Source organism: Phyllostomus discolor, chromosome 15 (assembly GCF_004126475.2).
Source record: "Phyllostomus discolor isolate MPI-MPIP mPhyDis1 chromosome 15, mPhyDis1.pri.v3, whole genome shotgun sequence".
NCBI lineage: Eukaryota > Metazoa > Chordata > Mammalia > Chiroptera > Phyllostomidae > Phyllostomus > Phyllostomus discolor.
Window position 1 is genome coordinate 26,514,320 of NC_040917.2, and position 23,294 is coordinate 26,537,613.

General features: G+C 67.4%; 1 protein-coding gene across 1 annotated transcript in view; it reads left to right on the forward strand.

Annotated features, from left to right (window-relative positions):
• Positions 1 to 23,294, forward strand: part of PPP1R12B (protein phosphatase 1 regulatory subunit 12B) — a 64,346-nt gene that overhangs the window by 3,667 nt on the left and 37,385 nt on the right. The window contains exons 2-12 of the mRNA XM_036016039.1: positions 11,547 to 11,677; positions 13,363 to 13,481; positions 14,218 to 14,377; positions 15,037 to 15,181; positions 16,273 to 16,347; positions 16,654 to 16,736; positions 17,284 to 17,426; positions 18,490 to 18,593; positions 20,580 to 20,780; positions 21,408 to 21,490; positions 22,343 to 22,471. Coding sequence (XP_035871932.1) covers positions 11,547 to 11,677; positions 13,363 to 13,481; positions 14,218 to 14,377; positions 15,037 to 15,181; positions 16,273 to 16,347; positions 16,654 to 16,736; positions 17,284 to 17,426; positions 18,490 to 18,593; positions 20,580 to 20,780; positions 21,408 to 21,490; positions 22,343 to 22,471 — 1,373 coding nt within the window. The remainder of the gene's footprint in view (positions 1 to 11,546; positions 11,678 to 13,362; positions 13,482 to 14,217; positions 14,378 to 15,036; positions 15,182 to 16,272; positions 16,348 to 16,653; positions 16,737 to 17,283; positions 17,427 to 18,489; positions 18,594 to 20,579; positions 20,781 to 21,407; positions 21,491 to 22,342; positions 22,472 to 23,294) is intronic.

Genomic DNA, 23,294 nt, shown 5'->3' on the forward strand with positions numbered 1-23,294 from the left:
TTGCTGGAACTTGTGAAGGTGAATGCCGGCCTATTCCCACAGAATGGATTATTTTGGCATTTATCTCTGGCAGCCCCCGTGGATCTCAGGACCAGTGTGATGGGCCTTCCTGTGGAGGGCACCTTGGGGACTAGCAGCCTTCCCTGCGTGACTCAGAAACTCAGGTTGGCTCCGGAATGGTCTCAGAGGCCCAGTTTGGACCTTAGGGTCACCCAGACTGGAATTCAACTCCTAGTTGCCTCTGTCATCCTAGAGCTGCCTCAATCCTCAGGGAGATTAAAATTACCTCTTTCCCTGGAAGAGCGGTGGGGAGAGGGACAGAGGAGGGAGGAGGAACCCGCCGCTCACACTCAGAGCGGTGCGGGGCGAGCAGAAGACGGCCGAGAAAACGCGTCTGATTCAGCGCGGAGGGGCACCCATGGGCGCCAGCTTGTGCGGGCGGTGAAACTCGTGTTCTGGACCCTCCCCGTCTCGTCCCGCATCCCTCGCGCCTTCCGCACAGTCCCACCCATGAAGGCACCGCCACCGCCGTGCCCCGGGGCTCGGTGGCTCCCGCGGTGTTGGTGTCGGCCCGAGGCCGTGCGGGGTGGAGTGGGTCCTGCCGCTTCTGCGTGTGGTGGACGCCTTGGCTGTGTTAGTAGGTCACCCCTTCGGGTGGTCTGTGTGATGCCTCGGGCCATGCTGGGCACTTATGACCTTGGAAAGGGCAGTGTCAGTGGAAACGTGTTTTTGAGGACTTTTGTGGCGATTATATGATTTTTTCCCCATTAAGTTAGTCTTTCTGTTGACTTTTGGAAGGAGACGTGGATCTGTCGTCAGTGTGATTGTAACCATAAATCAGGGCCCAAAATAGACGAGTCCTGGCTAGGTGGTTTCCGGCTCCACCGTCTGTGAGTCAAGAATGCTTTAGGCTGTTGGACCTGAGGGCAGAGGCCAGAAGGTTGCCTCCGTGCCGCCGGAGGGCCGGTTCGCTGGTGCAGGCTGTGTGATTCCCAGCGCAGGGGGGCCTGTGCCCCACGCACGGGCGCTGGCGCTGGAAGGCGGCCTGGGGCGAGCAGGGGTGGGGGGTCGGGCCTGCGGAGTGCTTGCTGCCGTTCCTGCTGCACACTCATTGGTGGAAAGCCTGCTTTGTGCCTGACTCTGTGCTTCCTGGTACTTGCTGCGCATCAGCTGATACTTGTCAGAAAACAGGTAGAGTTTGGGGGATGCTCTCCAGAATGGCTGGTTCCTCGTGTCATTGCTGGTGGGGGGTTGGCTACACAGTGACTTTCTGTTCCAGCATTCTGGCTCTTGGGGGGTTGAAGAGGAAGTGTTGTATTCATCAGTATTTGTGACTGTTTTCGTCTGCACTTATGAGCGAAAATGATCCTATTTATACCTTTCTACCTAAAGATGGTAAAAGGTGGGAGTCTGGGATTTTTAGTAGATCTCTAAGTGGTTTGATGCAGTAATAATAAATTCAGATTAGAGATCTCAACCCGGGATTCTGTATGGGGCGAGGAGCGGAAACCTCATTGGGGTTGCTAGTTGCTGTCTGCCCAATTTGTCGATGGGGCAGGGGGCGGGGCCCTGACTGTGTTGTCGGGTTTTCTTCCTCCGCTGCTCTTCTGAAGTGAAACGCAGACAGTGTTTCTTAAGTCCCAGGTCTCCGTGGGACACACTTGAGGGCTGGGGGCTTTACGGGCAGACAGAGCACGTTTGTTCCCGAGTCCGTGCAGCTGGAGGACCGGAGCTCGGCTCTTGGAGCCTGCAGCACGCATGGCTGCCTCCGCGCGGCGGTGCCGGCCTTCTGATCCAGGACGCTGCACGGAGACACGCGCTCACAGCCACACCCGGATCTGCGTGCGCTCGTCTGTTTAACAGTCGGTCTTCCCGTTGGTCTCCTGTGTCCTCGGGGCCACGGCGAGTGGGAGGCAGGTCGGCGTGGCCGTCGCCCGTCCCACGGCCGGTAAGCGCCGTGGTGGCAGCACTGGGGTGCCGTGGCCTCCGTGCCTGTTGGCCTGTGCACGTCTCCGACGCCCTGCTCTGTGCAGGAGTCTGCCCTCCGCCCCTGTCCTCTGTGGGCCGGGCTCGGAGCTGGGGCCCCAGGCCTCGCCAGCAGGAGACGGCTGAGACGACAGGGCAGCAGGGGCCACTGTCCCAGCCTCCAGCCCCCGCCGCAGCGTCTGCACTCCCAGCTCTTGGGGGCTCTGTGGCTGAGCGCGCGCCAGCGAGGGGCTCCACAGGCCGTGGTCTCGCCTGCCTGTGGCCCTTCCGCCCCAGGGGGCAGGCCACTGCCCCTCGGTCTGTTTGGGGGGCCGGGGAGGGGGGGTGGGCTTGGACCTAACAGCAGACTTGGAGCTGCGTTCCAGGTTCCGCTCGCCCGCCACTCCACCTTTGGGACACCCGTGAGGTTTCTGCCCTGCAGCGATCCCCGAGCTCTCCTGGGCTCGGGAACGCCTCCTCTGCACCAGGGGGTCATCCCCTGGCCCCGGCGTTCCTCCGGCTGTGTGCCTGGGGTCCAGTGCTGATGCTTCCAGGAAGAGACAGGGCTCGGGGCTCCTGAGCCTCAGCCACTAGCGGCTTCACTTTCGGTCCCGGGGGTGAGGAGTGCCCGTCACCGGCAGGGCCGGCCTCGCCCAGGCCCGGTCTGTGGAGGCGCGGCAGAGACTCGGCGCCACCTCGAGAGAGGTCCCCTCGGCCCCTGGCCATGCGAGGTCAGGGCCACGCAGAGGCCGCTGCACAGTGCCTGGGGCAGGCGCCACTCAAAGGGGACACCTGTCGGAGCGCGGCCACTTGTGGGGGGACCACGGCGAAGGTCTCGGTGGGCCAGGTGGTGAAGGGCGACGAGCAAGCAGGCCTGGCCAGCGCCCGGCCTCCGGCTGTGACGGCCACTTCCTGAGTGGTGTCCCTGCCACGACCTCTGCCAGCAGCCAGACTCATGTCCCCGCCACAGCTGTCATCCCGAGATGCAGTTCTGACAGTGTCACCCCGGGCTGGAAGCCTTGGGATAAGGTTGCTCTTTGTCAGGGGACACGGGGACCTTCAGGGCTGCAGTCCTGCCAGCGCCCCGGCTGCCCCTTCCAGACCCTTCAGGAGGCCTGAGCAGGCCCCGGGCAGGTCTGCCTGTGCCCCCACCAACCCCCCCGGGGGCCTGAGCACGCCGGGCTCCTCACCGCCCGAGAGCACCGTCCCTTTTCCCTCCCCTGCGCCGTGCCCTTCCCTTCCCCGTGGTTCCCTCGTCCCTGCCCTTTCGGCTGGCTCACTCCTCGCCCTTTGTAACTCGGGAGGATAGTCCTTCCTGGGAAGTGTCCCCCGTCTCCCGCAGACAGAGGCAGTGACTCCTCACCCGGGAGACGGCACTTTGTGCTGTGGCGTCGGCTACAGGTCTCACTGCACCGTGACGGGAAGGGCCGCGCCGGGCAGAGCGCGGCTCAGTGAATGTTTGCGACGTGAGGAAAGCCGTCACCCACGGTCAGGGAGCGCTGCCCCTGAGTTCTCAGCCGGCCCTGGGTGACGAGAGCCCGCCCGCACGCCCCGGGCCATGGCGGGACTCGCTTCCCCACTGCAGGCTCTGTCTTCCCCTGCCCCGCCCCCCGTTCCTCTCTCCTCTCGCCGACGCGGCCAGTGGGACCTGCTGGGTCGGGTGGCGTCCCCTGAGATCTCCGTCGAGCTGCCTCGGGGGGCGGTTTGCCCTCACTTGCGTGGAGGGGAGTGTGTCTGCCCGCTCTCGGGGACTCCGCGGGGGCGGCGGCTGACAGCTGTCCCGCACTTAACGCCAGGTCAGGCACAGCCTCCACGCACATCGGCTCGCTCGTGACCCCGCGGAGCAGGTGCTGTGGTTGGGGGTTCCACAGACGAGCAAACACAGACCCAGTCTGTTTCGGGGACACAGCACCACTGATCGGTCGTCCCGGGGTGGAGCCGGGGAGCCTGCTCCGTGAGGGACGGACCGCGCTGCGCTCCCAGTCCGCTCGGCAGAGCCCCCGGCAGCCTCGTGGGGGGGCTCTCTTCCGGGGGCAGAGTGTGCAAGACTGATTTACACTCTCGGAGAATTCAGTCTTTTTGTCGTTTCTGTGTGGCTTTTTCCCCTCACCCCACTCGGAGCCCCACATTGCCACTGTCTTTCTGCAGGGCGGCTCTGACCTGCCGCCCGTGCCGCAGCGTTCCGGCTGTGCCAAGGCTCGGGAAACCCTGGTCTGGGGGCGCACAGGGGTCTGGGGTGCCCAGGGGTCTGGGGACGCACAGGGGTCTGGGGGCACACGGGGGTCTGGGGCTCAGTGGGACTGTCCTGTCCCCCTGGGACTGCAAGTTTGTCCCGTGTGCCGGGTTGGCAGGGCGGCCCTCAGGGCCCGCCTCGGGGACCAGACAGGCGGCCGCGCTCCAGGGGAAGGTTCCAGCCCAGACTCCCGGCGACCAGCCTGGCAACCACAGCGCCTTGGTGGGGTCTCCGTGTCCATGCTCAGTCTGGCCGGCAGTGGCCCTCGAGGTTGGCCCAGCGGGACGGTCCTCGTGTGTGAGGACCGGGGAGCCGGCTGAGGCTGCCACTCCCTGCAGACGCCGGGCAGCTATTTTTAGGAAGGCCAGGTCAGGCATCAGCAGTGTTCCACGTGGCAGGTGGTGTCTTGAGCCTGGCCAGAACTCGGTCTTGGATGCCTCTAGATTGTCAGGTAGAGAAGCACATGCAGGTGGTGTGGCAGCGGAAGGCCTGACCTCACATAAGTCAATTAACGCTCTGGGCTGGTTTCTCCATCTGGGCAGCGAGAAGGCCTGGTGCTTATTGCCACAGCTGCCACAGTTTCCCTTCTCTTTACAGCTTTGTTATAACGTACTTTTTTTTTCTTTTTACAGGGAATCACTTTTGATTCAGTCGGTTGGGATGAGTCATTTTGTCCCTTAATGTGCCTCAGCTCGTATGTGCCAAACCTGTAAGAAGAGAACTTCAGCCAGGGCTTTCTTGTCTCTGGACAGGTGGGGGCTCAGCCGAGGGCGCTCCTTGACCCGAGGGAGCCTCGTGCTGGGGGTTTACCACACTCGTTATTCCTCAGACCAGGCGTGCCCACGAGACAGAGCAGCGGTTTGGAGGCCGGGACTGTGAACCTCCTCACTGGAAAAACTGTGGGCTTTGGGAAGACATGGTCCTTGTTTCCTGGGCTCTGTCTCCGTCTGCCTGCTTCTGCTCCACCTTTTCACCCTGCCTGGATGACAGGAGTTGGGCTGGATGCGGGCGGTGCCGGGATCACCCTCGGGGGGCCCAGAGGGCTGGTCTCGGTTCAGTGGACACACGGGGGGTGGGGGAGGTGGAGGGAAACGCTGGCAGGGCAGGGGCTTGGGCCATGAGAGGAGGTTCTGGTCGAGTCCAGAATGAGCATAGTTTTGGAATCTAAACATCGTCAGCTGCTCCCAACTGCAGGGAGGTGCCCCCTGGTCCCCCACTATGAACGTGTGCAGGCTTGGGCACAGCATGCCAGTCTTCCGAGAACAGAAACCCTTGTGTGACTCCACGGAAAATTCTTTGCCTCTGTTGTCTCTCTTGGCTCGCCCTCCTGGAAGGCCGCGGGTCTGCGTCCAGAGCCTGCCTGACCACTGAGCACATAATCAGATATATAGCTCTCACCCTCGGGGAGCCAAACCGTCTGTGCCAGGGAGTCGTAAGTCTTTCACACAGAGTGACACTGCCGGTGTCGCCTGTCACATTGGAGCCGGCTGCTGCTGTGGTGCTCACTCAGGCCATCGTCACACGGTGATCCTAAAGGGAGTGGGGAGGCAGGTGGATGTTACACTGTATCACGACAGGGGTGGGGAGACAGGCGGTCGTTACACTGTGTCATGATGGGGGGGGAGACAGGCAGATGTTACACTGTATCACGACAGGGGTGGGGAGACAGGCGGTCGTTACACTGTATCACGACAGGGGTGGGGAGACAGGCGGTCGTTACACTGTATCACGACAGGGGTGGGGAGACAGGCAGATGTTACACTGTATCACGACAGGGGTGGGGAGACAGGCGGTCGTTACACTGTGTCATGATGGGGGGGAGACAGGCAGATGTTACACTGTATCACGACAGGGGTGGGGAGACAGGCAGATGTTACACTGTATCACGACAGGGGTGGGGAGACAGGCGGTCGTTACACTGTATCACGACAGGGGTGGGGAGACAGGCAGATGTTACACTGTATCACGACAGGAGTGAGGAGACAGGCGGTTTTCTTCTTTGCCTCTTCCAGCCTCTGTGTGTGGCCACATCACTCCAGTCTGTGGTCACATTCCCTCCTGTTCTTCTGTCTTGTTTCATGCCTGCCCCCGACTGTCTCTTATAAGGACATTTGTCATTGGGTTTAGGACCCACTTAGATAATCCACTCAAGGTCCTTAATCACACCTGCAAAGACCCCTTTCCAAGTGCAGCCCCCTGCACCGGTTTCGGGGATTGGGACGTGGACGAGCTTGGGGTGCCGTTCAGCACGCTGCGGCAGGGGGCAGGGCACAGGGACAGTGCGTACAGCCGGGAGGCCGAGTGCGCAGCACTGGCCTGGGCGGGACCGCGTGCAGCCTGCAGCGTGGGCTCCGTGGGTCTGGATGACCCTGGATGACCGAGCATCAGCTGAGGGTGCAGATGGTGTGGCTCTCTGGGCATCCGAGCACCCCCTTCTGTCACCCAGCACACGTGTGCCCAGTGCTGCCCCGGGGTTCGGGCTGTACCGGAGAGCGCGCAGCGATGACTCGAGAGTTCGCAGGTGCTGCAGGGATCCGGCGTGCGGCTGGTGAATGAAAGAAATTACGGTCTTTGCGAGCGTTCAGGGTTTTCAGCATAAAGTCGAAAGTGTGTAATTTGGGGGAGTATACAGATCTCAAGCTGCGGAGGCCCTGCACAGGTTGTTACTGCTGTTGAGCCGTGTGGATCTGGGGGGATGCAGGACCCGACAGTGGGAGGCGTGGACTGGGGACGGCTCCGAGCGTCAGCGGCACCCGGCGCCCGTGTCGGCGAGGTTCGTGGGGATCCAGGCAGGTGTGGGCTGCAACACCCAGGCAGGGAGACATGTCGCCTGCCCTAGCCCCGGAGCCGGGCTTTGTGGGGAAGGGCGTCGCAGCGGGGTTCTGAGACACGGCAGCAAGGTCAGCCCCTGGAGCCAGTGGCACTCGGCGGCGGTGACAGTTGCAGGCTATTTTGGGACGGAGGAGGCGCCGTGCTGGGAGGCCTCTCTGCAGTCCCAGAGCGAGCTCGCCCACCTCCTCGGGGTTCGGTGGGATCCAGTCGCTTCTCTGGAGAGAGCTTTCCGTTGCCAGGGAAACGTGGCACGCCCACCTTAGGAAGCCTCAAACCGTTCCCTGGCAACATTTTTGATGGCTCTCTGGACTAATAACTAATCAGATGATAATGAAATGCCATCTCTTCTTCTTAAGGGCCTCGCGCAGGTTGCTTCTGTAGTGACACTCCGTGTGTCTCCGGGAGGCGGACGTGAGCCGCAGCAGAGGGGAGGGGCTCGGTGGGAGGGGCACCCGCCCACTCGCACCCTCGGCAGCACCGGGGCCTTGCTCAGCCTCCTTTGCCTGCTCAGGGCAGGAAGGACCCATCCGCCCAGCGGTCAGAGCGGCTCGTGCGGAGGCAGGGTGCTGGGGTCCCCCGCCCTGGACGCGGCAGCAGTGTGGACGGGCTGGGCGCCCGCCGTGCCGCCGCCGTGGGTGAGTCAGCGCAGCCGCAGGCGGCACGAGCCGGGGGCGTCTGCACGGCCGTGTCGCCGCTCACCGAGGAGGTTTTCGGGGGTGCTCCGGTCTCCTCCACGGCCTCGGCCACGGTCCTTCTGCCAGAGCCACGGCAGCAGAGGAGGGAAGGACACAGCGGTCACTCCAGGACGCCTCTGCGGGCGGGTCTCTCAGCTCAGCCGCGGCACACGCTGGTTCACCCTGGGAGCTCCCGCGCTCGGGGTCCCGCAGCGCACTGGACCGCTGGGGGGCGGTCTGAAGTCCGGCTGCAGCTCGCCCTGCAGTCTCCCCGGGTCAGAGGCACTTGGGACCGGCCACCTCCTTGCCATGGGCTCCGAGTGGGGGTGGCGGGGGCAGGCGAGGGCAAGCACCATTTGCTGGACTGTCGGCTGGAAAACAGCGGCTGCACTGGCTGCTGCCATTGCACCATCTCCTCTCGCCCCTCACCGTCCCGGGAGGCCGGCCGGTGGCGCCTCTGTCCCCACCTCACCCAGAGCCAGCGCCTGGCGGAGCTGGCCGGCCCGGCTGCCTGCACCCCCGCTGGCCCTGACCCGTGCTGGCCCCGCACTTGAGCCCCTGGGGACAGTCAGTGCTTGGCCTGCCTGACGGTCACTGTGGTCACCCCAGAGGGGACCCCACCAGATCGCCTTGCAGATCAGGCCGGCTCGTGGCCGTTCTCTGAAATGCGTGTAGAAATGCCGTGAGAAGGATTTGACGCTCGCGGACCCGAGGCCACGACACTGACACCGAGAGGGTGGCAGCCCACCCGAGTGCTGATGGGGGAGGAGCCTGAGGGGGGGGGAAGGGAGGAGTCAGAGGGTCGAGGGTTGGGGGTGCTGCTCTCCGAGGACTCCACCGGCCGGGCTCGTCTGCCGTCTGCCGGCACCCTCCCAGGGCGGAGGAGGGTCTGGGGACAGCCGCTTCCTGGTGCGGGTGTAGCCACTGCGGCTAAGTCGGGAGACCTCCCAGAGCCAAGGAAATGGAGCAGCCCGGCCAGAGGCTGCTGGCCCAGCGGCCACGGGGGTCCGACAGCACAGCGGGCCCTCGTGACCGGGGCTTTCTTGTGACCTGGGTGGCGTGTGCTTGACCTCCGGGACACCTTCTTCTCCTTGGCCTTCGGTGCCTTTTTGAAGAGCAGCCCCTCATCCCTTCACTTGAAAGTCGTCCTGGACAGGTCTCCGCGAGTCACCCGGCGGCGGCTGGTCTCAGCGCCGCCCCGGGGCAGACGTGCCGTCGGTGAGGCACTCGGCGATGAGCACGGTTCGGAAGTGGGGCGCCGGGTGAAGGAGTGGGGCGCGATGGGGGGCGCTCGGCCCAGCTGGTCGGCTCTCGAGAGCGTCCTGGAGGAGATGCGGCCTGGGGGCTGCTTCCCGGGGAAGGGCCGGCCGGAGGGACAGGCTGCCGCGGAACCCAGCCCAGGCTGGCGTGAGGGGAATCAGCGAAGCAGCCGCGTGTGGCCGGAGTTACCTGGTCCCGTGTTCACGTGAGTCACGTGTTCACGTGAGTCGGGTCGGCCTGTTCTCGTTCCTGCCCAGTGCTGGGCGGACGGACGGACACGCTGTCTATCTCGGGGAGGTGGGGTGCCCGCACGTCCTCCTGGAAAGACTCCGGTCACGGTGTCCCGCGGGCACGCTCCCCGGTCGTCCTGCGCTGGCCGCCCAACAGTCTTCCCGGAGCACAGCAGCTGCAGAGCCGTGTCCTCGGCGTCGCCCCGCGCCCGGAAACTTCATGCAGAACCCCAGAGCTTGTGTTCATAGGGGTTCTTACGTGTTACTGAGACACTCTAAAAATATGGGCTTATTAATTCACTTAAAGTAGGAGTGACCTATTATAGGCTGGTACAAATCACCTGTTTTAATTGAAATAATTAGATATTGTGCTGGCTAAAAAGCCTGTTTAGTTTTTTCCCTGAAGACACATTTCTCGTTTTCACCAGTAACTTCACTGACTTGGACATTCTGAGTCTGTCGGCTCCCTCCTGCTGTTGGCTGCCAGTGGGCAGAGGCCGGGTGCTGCCAGCGTCTCTCGGTGCCTAAGACGGCCCCGCAGCAGGGAGCTGTGGTTCCAGGGAACCTCGCAGGCCGCTTCCGGCACGTCCGACCAGTCACAGCGCCTCCTCCGCACACCGGTCCAACCTTTCTTTGCATTTCCGTGGCACTTTCACCTTCCTTGGAATAGTAAAGCATACTACACCAAAAGTGTTGCAAGTTTCCTTCCATCTTCAATATTAAAATGGCTGCACAAAAATGCACCAGTTTTGTTAAGTTTTTTTTAATGCACACTGATGTGACAGCTGTCACACCACAGTCGAACCAGATTGTTGCACAAGAAGTCAAAGACAGCTCAGCGCCACTGGAGCCGTCGTGCGGAGCCGTCGGAGCGGACTTTCGCACAAAGTGACGAGAAGAGTGGCGCTGGCGTTGCTGTGCACTTCTACACATCCCTCGTAACGTCCTGATTCAGTTTGTTCGATACGGGGTTTTGGCCAGAGTCCGTGAAGACAATCTGGGCTCACGCGGGCCCGTGCTTGGAAAAGGCAGGCGTGTCAGACTTTTTCCAGAGCGCTGGGCAGCTGTGGGCACTCTCCCTGGGCGGCTGGCTGGACCTCGGCATCCCGCCTGTCGGCCGCAGGTGGGGTCTGCAGCCCCGTCCGTTGTCTGTCGGCTGTTTGAGTGACGCGGACGCTCCAGGAAGGGAGCACCTGGCTCCTCCAGCCCGCGGTTTTCCGCAGCGACGGGTCCACTGAGGCGTGCAGCCCAGGTGCCGTGCGTCCTCCCCGCCCAGCTGTCCAGCCGCCCACCGTCGAGGGCCGAGGGCTGATGGGGCCGGTGGCCGCTGCTGCTTGGGCAGGTGGAGCTGGCTCCGGGGCCAGCGGGAGGGCCCTGGTCTCGCTGCTGCTGCTGCTGTTGCTGCTGCTGTTGCTGTTGCCGAAGTCAGTTCGATCTGGATACGATCCGACCCCAGGCTCGCTGGGGGCGGACGGACGGACGGACGCCTGGCCCTTGTCAGTGCAGCTTCCCCTCCTCGTCGGCCTACGGACACGCTAACACAGCCTGGTTACCGAGGTCTCTGGCCGGGAAGCCGTGCATCCCCCTGCTGCTCGGAGACGGGCAGCAGTGGGCCCCTAACGGCCCACAACCACAAACAAGCGTCACCGCGCTGTTTGAAGCCGGTCAGAAAGTAAGTGTGAGCCCCAGCTGGGGTGGCTCCGTGGACTGAGCGCCGGCCTGCAAACCAGAGGGTCGCTGGTTCGATTCCTGGCCAGGGCACACGCCTGGGTTGTGGGCCAGGTCCCCAGTGGGGGGTGCGAAAGAGGCAGCCACACGTTGGTGTTTCTCTCCCTCGCTTTCTCCCTCCCTTCCCCTCTCTCTAAAAATAAAATAATAAAATCTTTTGGAAAAAAAACGATGCGTGAGAAAGGCCTGTTTCTGTGCTCACTTCGTCCCTTCCCTCACGGCCGGGCTCGCGGGGCGGCCCTGCTGGTCAGAGGCAGCCCGTGGGTCGCAGCCCGTGGGTCTTTCTGTAGAGCCGTGGCGAGACAGCGCGCTCACTCACAGCGCGCCGGAGCCCCCGTCCCGGCCCGCCCTGCTAGCGGCCTCCTGTCTGCCCCACACTGCGGTGGGGGGGCAGGGAGACGGCTCGGGGTGCACACCAGACCTCGGAGCTGAGGGGCCGCGCTCTGGGCGCCCTTACTCGGGAATCGGAGACGAGTGTGGTTCGGGGCGGGGGGGGGGTCTGCTGTGGGCCGTTGCCCAGAGCCGCGTGGGGCGGGCAGTGGGGCGGGCGGGCGGCCGGGCTGCCTCCCTCGGCGAGGGCCGGCGGGGTGACGGCGGCGTGACGGCGGCGGGCTTCCCCTGCAGGCCTGCATCGACGAGAACTTCGACATGGTGAGGTTCCTGGTGGAGAACGGGGCCGCCGTGGACCAGCAGGACAACGAGGGCTGGACGCCCCTCCACGCGGCGGCCTCCTGCGGCTACCTCAACATCGCAGAGTGAGTCTCGTCTGCCTTGGGTCCCGGGTCCCGGGAACGGTCGCGCCGCCCCCTGTGGCAAAGTACGGAAGCAGGGGGCTGGCTTGTTTTTAAGGAGCAATTGACACTGTTAAGTCGCTGCTAAGTCCGGTTGTTGTCGGGGTGGCCCCCTCTCTGCGGGCACCTTCCACCCGCTCCCCCCTCCCCCGGAGCAGCAGCACGGAGGCTGCTGTGCTGAGGTGGTGGCGGGGACAGGAGGCTGTGCTTTCTGAGGGGAGCAGTGACGGAGCTCGGGGGGCTCCCCAGCCTCGGGGCAGCTGCACGGGTCCTTAGGGGAGCAGTAAGTGTTGTTCCACAGGTCGACTGTTATTCTCGTTCGGGGAAAAGTGAGACTAAAGGGGTTTTTACTTTTTTTCTGAGAATGGTTTAGGAAGATAGCCGTACCTAACCGTAACCGCTTTCTGGCTCACGTCAGTCCAGAGTACTTTCTAGAAACGAGTCTTCCGGGCCGCCGTGGGCCTCAGAACGGGTCAGAAGAGGCAAAAGCGGGGTCCCGGTGCCATGAGCCTGACCCCCAGGGAGCGGGTGGGGGGGCGCCGAGCAGAGGTCACCACGTGTCGCCCAGGCCCCGCTCGAGGCCGAGGGGCAGGAGGAAGTGCCGGGCGCAGGGCGGTGGCCGTGGGGAGGGGGGCAGCGCGGCGGCCCGCGAGCGGCCCCCAGGGTCTGTCACGGCAGGCCCAGGGCCACTGCTGGCCGGGCGGGTTCCGGAGCAGGAAGGGGCTGGGTTTAGCGGAGCGTGTGCTGAGGGCCCCCCCAGGACCCACCCGCCGTCGGCCCGTTGGTCTTCCCGGGAGGAGAGGTGCGGCTGTGGGGTCCTGGGGTGTGCGGGGCGCGGGGTCCGCACCGAAGGCGCCGGGCGCCGCGGAAGGAGTGTCGGTGGGAGGCTAGCTTGGACCGCGAGGGCCTGGGCTCCAGGGGCGAGGCCACGCGGGGGCTGCCGGCCTGCACCAGAGCGAGGCCCGGGGGGCGCCGCCGTGCCCTCCCCCGAGCCCCGAGGGAGCGCAGCGCGGTCCGTCCCTTGTCTCATCTCTGCCTGGTCTTTCTCCCCCGCCCCAGCTCTTCAGGTCCGGGGGCCAGTCTTGTCTTTCTAAAATCTCTTCCCTGGCCGGTGGGGCCCAGTGGACTGAGCTCCAGCCTGCGAACCAAAGGGTCGCCGGTTCGATCCCCAGTCGGGGCACATGCCTGGGTTGTGGGCCAGGTCCCCAGGAGGGGGCGTGTGAGAGGCAACCACACATGGATGTCTCCCTCTCTTTCCCCCTCCCTTCCCCTCTCTAAACATAACGAGATAAAACCCTCACCAAAGTAACAATAGAACAGAACCCACAGCGTCTGAGACTGCTGACTCGGGGTCGGGCTGAAGTCCGGCTGCAGCAGTTGTTCCGCTTCAAGGACTTCCGGGCCCTTGACGGGGCTCCCAGCATTGCTGGGACCCTCGCTCGCCCCCTGGTGGCCTGGTCTCGTGAAAAGATGGGCGGGGCCCGAGGTCAGAAGACCGGGCCGTGACCCCTGCCACTCGCCGCCTCCGAGACTTCAGGAGCCTCTCCCGGCGTCGTGACCCGGCCTTGCTCCGCGTCGGGTCTCGGGTGCGTGTGTGCGCAGCCGGGTCGGGGTGACGGGCCGTGTTGGTTCTGGGCGCGTCTGTGCAGGTACTTCCTCGACCACGGGGCCAGCGTGGGCGTCGTCAACAGCGAGGGTGAGGTGCCCTCCGACCTCGCGGAGGAGCCTGCCATGAAGGACCTCCTTCTGGAGCACGTGAGGAAGCAAGGTAACCTCGGCCCCAGGAGGGGGGGCCTCACGGGCGGCGGGGGTGGGGGGGGGCCTGCCGGGAGGGGCACGGGACTCCGGGGACATCGGCCGTCGTGACGCTCAGTATCATGTCCGCCCCCCCCCCCCCCCACGGCTGTGCTCACCCGAGGGTGCGGCCGCGGTGGCCTTTCCTGGTGCAGGCTGGTAGGAGGGGCCGCTCTGGCCACGTCCCTGTGTTTGCCTTCGGTTTCCCAAAGCCGGAGAGACGTCACCCCCGGCCCTTATGGAAATGTGCCGGCCTCTGTGCCAGGGGGGTCAGCGCCGGCCTCTCCTGCCTTCGCGAGTGCGGCCTCGTGCCCGCTCCCCCCGGCGCCGGCCGGGACGCGCTCCGTGGCCCCTCTGGGCTCTCCTCCCCCCCCGGCGCCTGGGGGCGTGGTGCCTGTTCACCTCCGAGGGCAGGCGCTGTGACGTGCAAGGGCACTCTGAACCGGATGGCCCTGATCAAAGGTCACAGCATAAAGGAACGGCCCCTGGCCCCTCGTTCTCAGAGCGGGAGGTGGCTTTGGGTGCGGGGCCCCCGACGGACCCGCCCTCACAGCGTTCCCGGCACGCGACAGGGTCCGACCCAAGTCTGCAGACCCCGTCGCCCTGTCTGCCGACCAGAGAGGGGGCAGCGCCCAGCCTGGCCACTGCAGGCCCTTCGAGCCCGGGGTGGGGGGCGGTGGTGACACCGTGGCCGCCTGTGGCCCCCGCAGGGGTCGACCTGGAGCAGGTGCGGAAGGAAGAGGAGCAGCGGATGCTGCAGGACTCCAGGCAGTGGCTCAACAGCGGCAAGGTCCAGGACACCAGGCAGCCCCGCTCCGGGGCCACCGCACTGCACGTGGCTGCCGCCAAGGGCTACTCCGAGGTCCTCAGGTGCGGCGGCCGCGGCGCCCGGCGGGCGGGAGGCGGGCGCAGAGCCCTCGGCCTTTGGAGCGGGGCGAGTTTTCTGCCGCATTTCTGCGGCCGCCTCCCTGGACCTCGCAGCCTTCTCTCCCGTTTGCTGGGGCCCCGGGCAGCTCACAGCCCCGCTGTCCCTCCAGGCCCTCACGGGTGGGTCTGACGGGCCCCCTGCTGCCCCCGTGGCCTCCCCGCTGCGAGGGCCCTGCGGGACGGGTCGCAGTCTGCCGCTCCCGGGCTCCTCCCCGGTCAGGGGCTCGCACCTGGCGTGGGCACGTGTGGCCGGAGCTGACTGGCTGCGGGCGCAGCCGGGAGCGACCTCGGCCGAGGGCCCGCCCCAGGTGGCACAGCCCCCCTGCACCAGGCGCAGGGCGCACCGTCCGGGAGCCCCGGCTGTGGCCAGCTGAGCCAGGCTCCGCTCACGCTTGGGCGCACACCCCCACGCAGCACCTCTGCCAGCCCCGGCTATGCCTGGGGCTCCCATGCTGCATTCGGGGCCTGCCCCCCCCCATGTGGGAACAGAACCCTGAGTGGGCCTCGGGCAGGGGACCTCAACCCGGTGGCTTTGTAGGGGCGGGGTCTCCGGCAGGAAGCCGCAGCAGAGGGCATGAAGGCCTGGCGGGCTCCCCCCACAGGCTGCTAGTCCAGGCCGGCTGCGACCTGGACGTGCGGGACCACGACGGCTGGACGCCCCTGCACGCCGCTGCGCACTGGGGGGTGAAGGAGGCCTGCTCCATCCTGGCCGAGGCCCTCTGCAACATGGACGCCCGGAACAAGCTGGTGAGCGCGCCTGCCCCCGCCCCACCGGGGCCACGAGCCTGCGCGGGGGTCTCGGCCCCGGAGGCTCCCCCCGGCCCTCGGGGTGCGGCCCTGCAGCGGCGGTCTGCTCCCCGTGCCACCCACTCGCCACGTGGAGGCTGGCTGTGTGAGGGGGCGCCGCCGACCCGGCCCCAGCCCCACGGGCGCGGACGCCCCTGAAGGAACAAGTGGGCGCAGCGGCGTCTGCCCCTGGCCAGGCCTGAGGCTCCGTCTGTGGCGAGGCGTGGAAGGTTTTGTTTTACTTTTTTTCAAAAAAAAAAAAGAGATTTTATTTATGTTTAGAGGAGGGGTAGGGCAAAAGAGAAGGAGGAAAACATCAGCGTGTGGTGGCCTCTCATGTGCCCCCTGTTGGGGACCTGGCCCGCAGCCCAGGCGTGTGCCCTGACTGGGGTTCGAACCAGCGACCCTTTGGTCTCGGAACGATGCTGCCGCCCCGGGGAAGCCCGGCCGGGGGTTCACTTTACTTCTGACTCAGAGACTCGTGATGGCTGTGCGCCACGCACAGTCAGGCGTTTTAAAGCGGTGACCTGACAAGGTGCCTTGAGTTTGCCTGGCACCGTGCTGCGTGCCCGTGTCCTTACGTCTGCGGAGTCCCGAGGAGCTTCCCGGGGTCCAGAGGCGCGGCCCCCCTCCCCCGGGTCAGTGGTGCTCTGCCTCCCTCCGGCCTCCGCCGAGTGGGCCCTCGCCTGCGCGGGTGCTCCCCTGCGGAGCCGGGCTCGCGGCATGACCTCAGGCACGCGTGTCCCGCTCCTGCCGAGGCCCCCGTCATGTGCTCCGTGGTGAGGAGGGCCGTGGAGCAACAGGTCGGGGGAGACGGCACGTGGGTATCGGCCACGAGGCCACGTTCTCGGTGCTGTTTGGTGGAACAGCAGACCCCTGCGAGGACACAGTGCCTCTCGGGGACAGCGGCTGGGCCCGTCATAGCCCCCGCAGAGCCGCGCACGGGGGAGGCCGCTGTGGCTGGAGGCGGAAGATGGGGTGCGGGGTGCCGGCCGGCAAGGGCTCTGACGGGGGCACGTGGCCGCGGCGCCCCTACCCCCTCCCCTCCGCAGGGCCAGACCCCGTTCGACGTGGCCGACGAGGGCCTGGTGGAGCACCTGGAGATGCTGCAGAAGAAGCAGAGCGTGGTGAGTCCGCGTGCGGGGCTGCGGGGCCGTCTGCCCTCGGGGAGGCCGCGGCTCCCTCGGGCGCCATCAGCAGCCAGTGGGAAGGGAGGTCCGGGGGCCGTGGGTGGCGAAGGTCCCTCGTGAGAAGCAGGCCTTGGAGCGGCCGGAGGCCAGAAACAACGGCAGGCCAGCCGCCCTCGGGCCCTGGAAGACGAGTGTGTGAAACCGGTTCTCGCCCCTCTGGGCCGGCCTCGTGCTCCTCGGGAGGACAGGGCCCCGCGAGCCCCGGTGGCCGCTGACCCGCACCGCCGCCGCCTCGTTTTCCAGCTCCGGAGCGAAAAGGAGGCGCGGAGCGCGCTCATCGAGTCGGGCCTGAGCGGCGGCGGGCTGCAGGGCGGACTCCTTCAGAAGTAAGGCTCTCGGGGCGCGCGGCCCACCCACTGTGCGCGCGGGTCTGTGCGGCAGAAACTTCCGTCTCAGCCCACGACCTTCAAGTGGGTGGGGGCGCTGATGGGGGGGGCTCGGGTGGGTGTGTTTGGAGTTCAAGGACAAATCGGCCTTGTGCGGCGCTTCCTGTTCCCCGGCCTGAGGGGCCTGAGTCCCCGCTGCCTCCCCAGCGGGGGGTTCCAGGGGCTCAGGGCCCTCCGCCCGGAGCCGGCAGGGCCCCGGCGGGCCCCAGCGGGCACGGATGCTGCGGGGTGGTTTCTGTTCACCTGCCACGTTGGCGCCGAGGCTCCCGGCCCTCCCCGCCCTGTGCCACACGGGTGAGGGCGGCTGCAGCCCCGCCGTGAGCCTCAGCCTGCAGAGGCGGGCTCGGGGGGGGGGGGGGGGGGGGGGCAGGGGACGAGGGGGACGCGCATGCAGGCCCGTGGCTGCGTCCTCCTGGCTCGGACCATCCAGGCACCGAAGGGACGTCCGTCCGTCCTCCGCGGCGCTCATGCTGCTCTCTCCGCGCAGCAAGGAGAAGCTGCTGTACGAGGAGGAGACGCCCAAGGCCCAGGACGCGGAGGAGGGAGACAAGGGGTCCAGCAGCTCCAGCTCGGAGGAGGAGGAGGAGGGCGAGGACGAAGCCTCGGAGTCCGAGGCTGAGAAGGAGGCAGGTAATGCGGGTGCTCCCGTGCGGGCCCTGTGTTCGGGGGCAGGTGCGCCCACCCGTCGGAGAGCTGGGGCCCAGGAGGCCGAGGGGGCTCAGGGGGCCGTGCTCTGTGTTTGGAGGCGAGCCGGCCGACCTGGAGCACGTGCAGTGGTGAGAGCCCTGAGTGGAGCCGGGGCTGGTCCTGCAGCCTCAGGGCAAGGCGCACAGAGGAGCCCTGGGGTGGAGGGTCCCGCTCTGGCCTGGGACCCTCGGTCAGGGCCTGCAGTGGCCACCCGCTGGGGGACCGGGCTGGGGGACTGGGCTGGGCACGATTTCATGCTGGCACCGTGTTCCCTGACCTTGGCCGTGGCCGGGCCCACGGTGAGGCCTTAGCTCCTTCTGCTCCTCCGAGGCCCGGGTTCCCCCCACGGAGGGGCGGCACCGCCCTTCCTCGCGTCTCCGTCTGTGGGCTCGAGACCCTCGTCCCAGGGGGCGGGAGACCAGCGGCCACAGCGAGATCGCCGGCACCGCTGAACCGCAGTATTGGGACGGCGTCCACTCGCTGAGGCCTGTGGGCGCAGCTCATCCCGAAAACTCCAGAGCAGGGCCCCTCCCAGCCCCTGCGCGGCCGTCTCGGGCTGTGTTCGCGGCGCGTCGAGTGCGCCCGGTGCCGGGAGGTGTGCTCCTGCCCGCCGCCCCCTTGGGTCACGCCGCAGCCCTGCTCGAGCCCGGGGACCCCCCCCCGCCCCACTCCACCTACAGTGCGGACTGTCAGTGCCCCCCCACCCAGCTCTCAGCGGGGCTTCCCGGCGCCGTCCCTCATGAGGACTGGCTGTGGCCATAGGAGAGTGTCACCACGTACCCACCGGAGAACTCGAACGTGACACGTGATGTGGAGGACGTTGTCAGTTACGTGCGGGGGAGCTGCGGTTTGAGCCACTGGGGCAGCCTCAGCCCTGAGTCCCTCTCCCCCGGCCGCCAGAGCCCCGTCCGCCCGGGGAGCGGGCAGACCCTGAGTCCGGGGGAGGTGTGTGTGCACACGGGCCGACGTCTCACCAGCTCTCCTGCGACCTGTGTCTCCCTGGCAGATGGGAGGCCCGAGGACGTGAGCAGCCTCTCCAGCCCGGAGAGCAAGGGCCGCATGGAGGAGCCCGTCCCGGCCCCAAACCCCTCCGTCACCCCGGCCCGGAAGGTGAGTGTCGGGGAGGCAGTTTGGATGCAGTTTGGAAGCTGCAGCAGCAGCAGCAGCAGCAGCAGCAGCAGTTAGAGAGGCCTCCAGGGTGGCGCTCTGTCCCATCTGTCCTGTCTGTTCGGTCTGGGCCCGCCCAGGCCGTCCTCGCCAGCACCGCGGACGGGCGGGCGCCTTTAAGCCCCAGAAATCCGTGTCCCTGCTCTGGAGGCAGGGGGCCCCGGCCTGGAGGGCCAGCGGGCGCCGTGCCTGTGAGGACCCCCTTCCTGGCACAGAGACGACCGACCACCCCGTCTCGGGACGTGGTCCCCTCGGGTCAGGGCTTTGGCACGCGGGTCTGGGGGTGCGAGGGACCCGGATCCTGCCTCCGGAACAGCGCCCTGGAAAGCCGCGGGACGGCCACCAAACGACCCTGCCTGCCTACGGTGTGTTTGGGCGGCACCGGGCGTGTCTGGTGGCCTGGACCGAAAGGAAAGTCCGTGGCCCATTCTCTCCGCGTCTGAAGGGGAGCTGCGTGGAGCTCGGGGGGCCCGGGGCTCTTGGCCCCCTGCGTCGGCTGCTGGGAGGGCCGCCCTCCCTGTTTGCTTCCCGCCTGAACTTCGCTTTCCGGAGCCCCGCCTCTCGCTCCCGGGGAGCAGAGAGCCCAGGACCAGGGAGCCCGTGCAGGGGCGGCAGCAGCAGCACCGCTGGGGTGGGGGGGGCGGGGGGGGGGCGAGGGTAACCCCACCCACCGAGCGCACCTGGCCGTGGGCTGGGGAAGGGTCTGAGGTCTCCCGAGCGCAGCCGCAGCCGCCAGAAGCTCCGTTGGCTCGACGCCGCCTTCCCGGCCTTCCCAGGCCCTCTGGGTCGGGGAGGGGGGTTCTGGCGCCAAGGTGCAGGCCCAGGCCCGGCGCCTGGTGCTTTGCGTCCCCCAGGGGCGTGGCTGTGACTGCTCCACCTCGCCCATCACTCAGGGGAGCCTGGGCCCGCCCTCTGCTCAGGGTGTTGCCAGACTGCCCGTCTTTCAGAGGAAAACGCTGCGTTTGAACAGGGCGCCTACACTCGCACCTACACTCGCCCCTACACTCGCACCTACACCCGCCCCTACACTTGCACCTACACTTGCCCCTACACTCACTCCACTTCACTGGAGCACTGCTGCGAAGGGCGTCTGCCCCCCAGTCCGGCCTCTGGCGCCGGCGGGGTCCGTGCCGTGGCCAGCGAGGAGAGGAGAGGAGTGGGACCTGAGGCGCGGGCCTCGGCGTCCCTGCCACACTGTCCCGTCCCGCCCGGGAGGCGGCCTGGGACGGGGCTGGGCCAGGCAGAGGCGGCGGCTGGCGCCTGCAGACACAGGGGCCCCAACGGCCTGCGTGCCGACACCGTTGTTTTCCGTGGGTCCCGGCGAGTGACGTGAGGGAGGGCGGGGCGCGCCTTCCCTGCGCTCGCTCCCTGAGGTGACGTTCTTCTCGGGACGTGGTGCTCGGCCAGCGGAGCTCCTGGCCTGAGGCTGGAGCTGGAGCTCGGGGCCGTGCCGGTCCCCCGAGCAGCCAGATCGGGCCCCGGCCTCCTCTTGTCACCTCGCACACGCGTGGGCATGGGCTCGCTCTCCCCGACCCCTGGGGGGGGGCGCCTGTGGAGGCCTGGACGAGGGTCCCGCTCCCAGCGACACGCCGGCCGGGAGCGGGTGTGGAGAGCGGGTGTGGAGAGTCGGTGTGGTGAGGACCCAGGTCTCTTGTGCCCAGGCTCAGCACTGGCTGCTCAGGGATGAGAGGGGTCTGTTTGCCCAGCGGTCTGGCCGGGGCGGCCGTGCGAGAGTCCAGGGCTCGTGGGCGAGGCGGCCGTGGGGGCGTCTGGCGCCTGTGGCGAGGACGCAGTGCTGGCCGTGAGCCCGCGGGGCTGGGCTGGGCCGAGGTGCGCAGAGGCAGAGGGGGCTGCACAGAGGCCCCAACCTTGCCCCCCCCTCTGCTCGCCCCCCTCTGCTCGCCCCCCTCTGCTCGCCCCCCCCTGCAGCCCTGCAGCGTCTTGAACAAGCCGGAGGAGCCCAGAGACGAGTCCCCCTCCTCCTGGCGCCTGGGCCTCAGGAAGACCGGCAGCCACAACACGCTGAGCACGGCCACCGACACCCGGGAGGCCGCGAGGGACCGGGGCTCCACCCTCTGCCGCTCCGCCTCCAGCCCCCGTGTCTCGGCCCTGCTGGACAACAGGGACAAGGTGCGGCCGGACCTCACTGGGCTCTGGGGGACGGGCGTGTGGGCCGGGCGGGCAGGGCGTCCCGTGCTGCCTTCGCCCGGCGAGAGGGGAAAACCCTGGTCTTTGGCCTGCGTCCGTGCCTCCCTGTCCTCCTTCCGGGGCAGAAACGCGTCCGAAGCGTGAGCACTGGGCGCGGCCCGCAGGGCCCCTGGAGCGGCACCAGCGGTCTGTGCGCACGCTGTCCGTGGCCGGGCCCCTCAGCCGGCCGTGCTGTGTGGCCGACACGCAGGCAGAGCCACGTGGGGGGAGGGGGTCGGCATCCCGCCTGCTCGCCCGGGGCTGGGGCCGGCGCATCCGTCGGCTCCCAGTGTCCCCTCGGGCTGGGGAGGGGCAGGCGGCCCGTCCCGTCCCAGCTGCCGCATCTGTGGGTGCTCCGGGCTTTTCCCTGGAGGACCGTTCCCCTGCGTGGCGGTTCTTGGGGCGGAAACTCGGGTGTGAGCCTGAGAGCCAGCCCTTCGCGGCCGCACGCCCACCCCACGTGCTCGGGACCACGGCTGGAAGTGGGGGTTTGCCGGCGCGTGGTCTGCTTCACCGCCCGCCTGCGTGGCCGCGGCCCGGGCCTCACCCGTCGTGGTCCTGGCCCCCCAGGACAGAGACGGCAGAAGCTACTTCAGCTCCCTGGCGCCCCGGAGGCTCGGCAGCCCTCGTGACACCGAGGAGAAGGAGAACAGGTAACCGAGTGCAGCTGCTTCTATGGGCCCCTCACCCACATGTGGGCCTGCCCAGGGCAGCTGCTGGGCCCCGGGGTGGCGGGGGGCGGTGGGCGGTGGGGGTTCCAGCTCCCCAAGCCTCCCCCGCCCAGCACAGACCTACCCCGGGGTGGGCGGCCGCTGGCAGGGCTGCTCCAACTGGCCCGATCAGCTCCTGGCTGTCAGTCCTCCTCAGTTTTAATGAGGGCATCCCCGAGCCGCGTAGTGGAACCCCGCCCGGCCCTGGGCTCTCGGGTGCAGTCCTCCAGACACCCCCAGGCCCCCTCCCCTCCCAGACCTGCTGAGCTGCAGCCCCCGCTGCGGCAGCACCCACGGTGGCCAGGGGCCCTGTGGGGCCCGCGTGGGGCCCGGGAGGACAGGTCTGGGGCCCTGATCTCCAGCGAGGGCCTCAGAAACGCCACCCCGCCCCTTCCCGGGAGCCTCCCGTCCGCGAGGCCCACGAGGCCGCAAGGGCCCTTCTCCCCGCCCGCCTGCCCCACCGCCCCCTTCCCTGCCCCCTGCTGGCGGGGAGCCTGGGGGCTTCAGCGCAGGAGCAGGAGCACCCTCTCCCCGGAAGCCTCAGCCCAGTGTGCACAGGGCGAGGCGCCCGTGGCCGTGAGCCGGCTCTGGGGTCGGCTCCCAGCAGCGGCCTGAGCCCTCACTTAGCTCTCCACCCGCCCGCCCGCCCGCGAAGCGGCGCCAGGCCCAGAGCCCGTCTGCCCCTGAGCCGCGCGCAGCCCGCCTCCCCGGCTCTCCCCCGCGGGCGGTCGGCACGTGCTGTGGGTGCCGGCCCACGGCAGAGGCCGGTCAGGGGTCTTCTCTCCCGCCTGGCAGAGAGTCGGCCGCGAACCTGGTGCGAAGCGGCTCGCACACCCGGCCGCTGCGGAGGGACGACGCCAAGGGGCCCGAGGCGCCGCCGCAGACCGTCGCGCCGTCCACCTACGTGTCGACCTACCTGAAGAGGTACCGGCCCCAGGCGGGTGCGGGCGCGGGCCGGGGTCCTGCCCGCACGCCCTTTCTGGCCCACGAGCAGCACAGGACGAGTCAGGAGGGGAGTGTGTTTAGGTTTCGTGGGCGTGGCAGTCGACCGATTTGGAATTTAAATCGATGATTTTCTTCGCTGCTCTGAAGTGAACTGACCGCACATGCTCACGCGGACGGGCGGGAACTCACGCCCACCCTCTGGGGCCTGTTCGGCCGCCAGGGCGCCACCTGCCCCAGGGACGCGGCGCAGGCCGGGGTCTGCGAGGACCCCCGCCCGCTCAGGCTGTGCTGGGGGGAGGGAGGGGGTGGGACCCCGACGGGCGGCCGGGTGGGAGAGGGCGGCCGTGCATTGCGCTGACGCAGCTCCACGCAGAAGCCCGCTAATCGGGGACTTGAGTTGTTTCTTCTGTGACTTTAATGGCCCTCAGATCCTTGGAGACGAGCAGCTCGCAAGCTCGGTGCGGAGCAGGTACCTGGGTCTCCCCCCTCCTCACCTGTGCCCCTCTCTGCAGTCTCCTCCTCTGCTGCCTGACGGCGCCTCTGCCGGCCGCACCGCGCCTCTGCCGGGCCGCGGGGCTCTGCGACCTGCCTCCTTAGCACTGCACAGCGGCCTCTGCCGCGGAGCTGGGGGAGTCTGGCCTCACCGCTCGCTCTGAACCCTCACTCCCCCTCTCACCCTCGGCTACCCCTCGGCGCCGGGACCCTCAGGGGAGGCAGCTCCAACCTCAGACTGAGCTTGGGGTCAAAGCCCGTCTCCACCGATGGGCAGAGTCTGGTCTGCTAGCTCGTGGCGGGGCCCTGA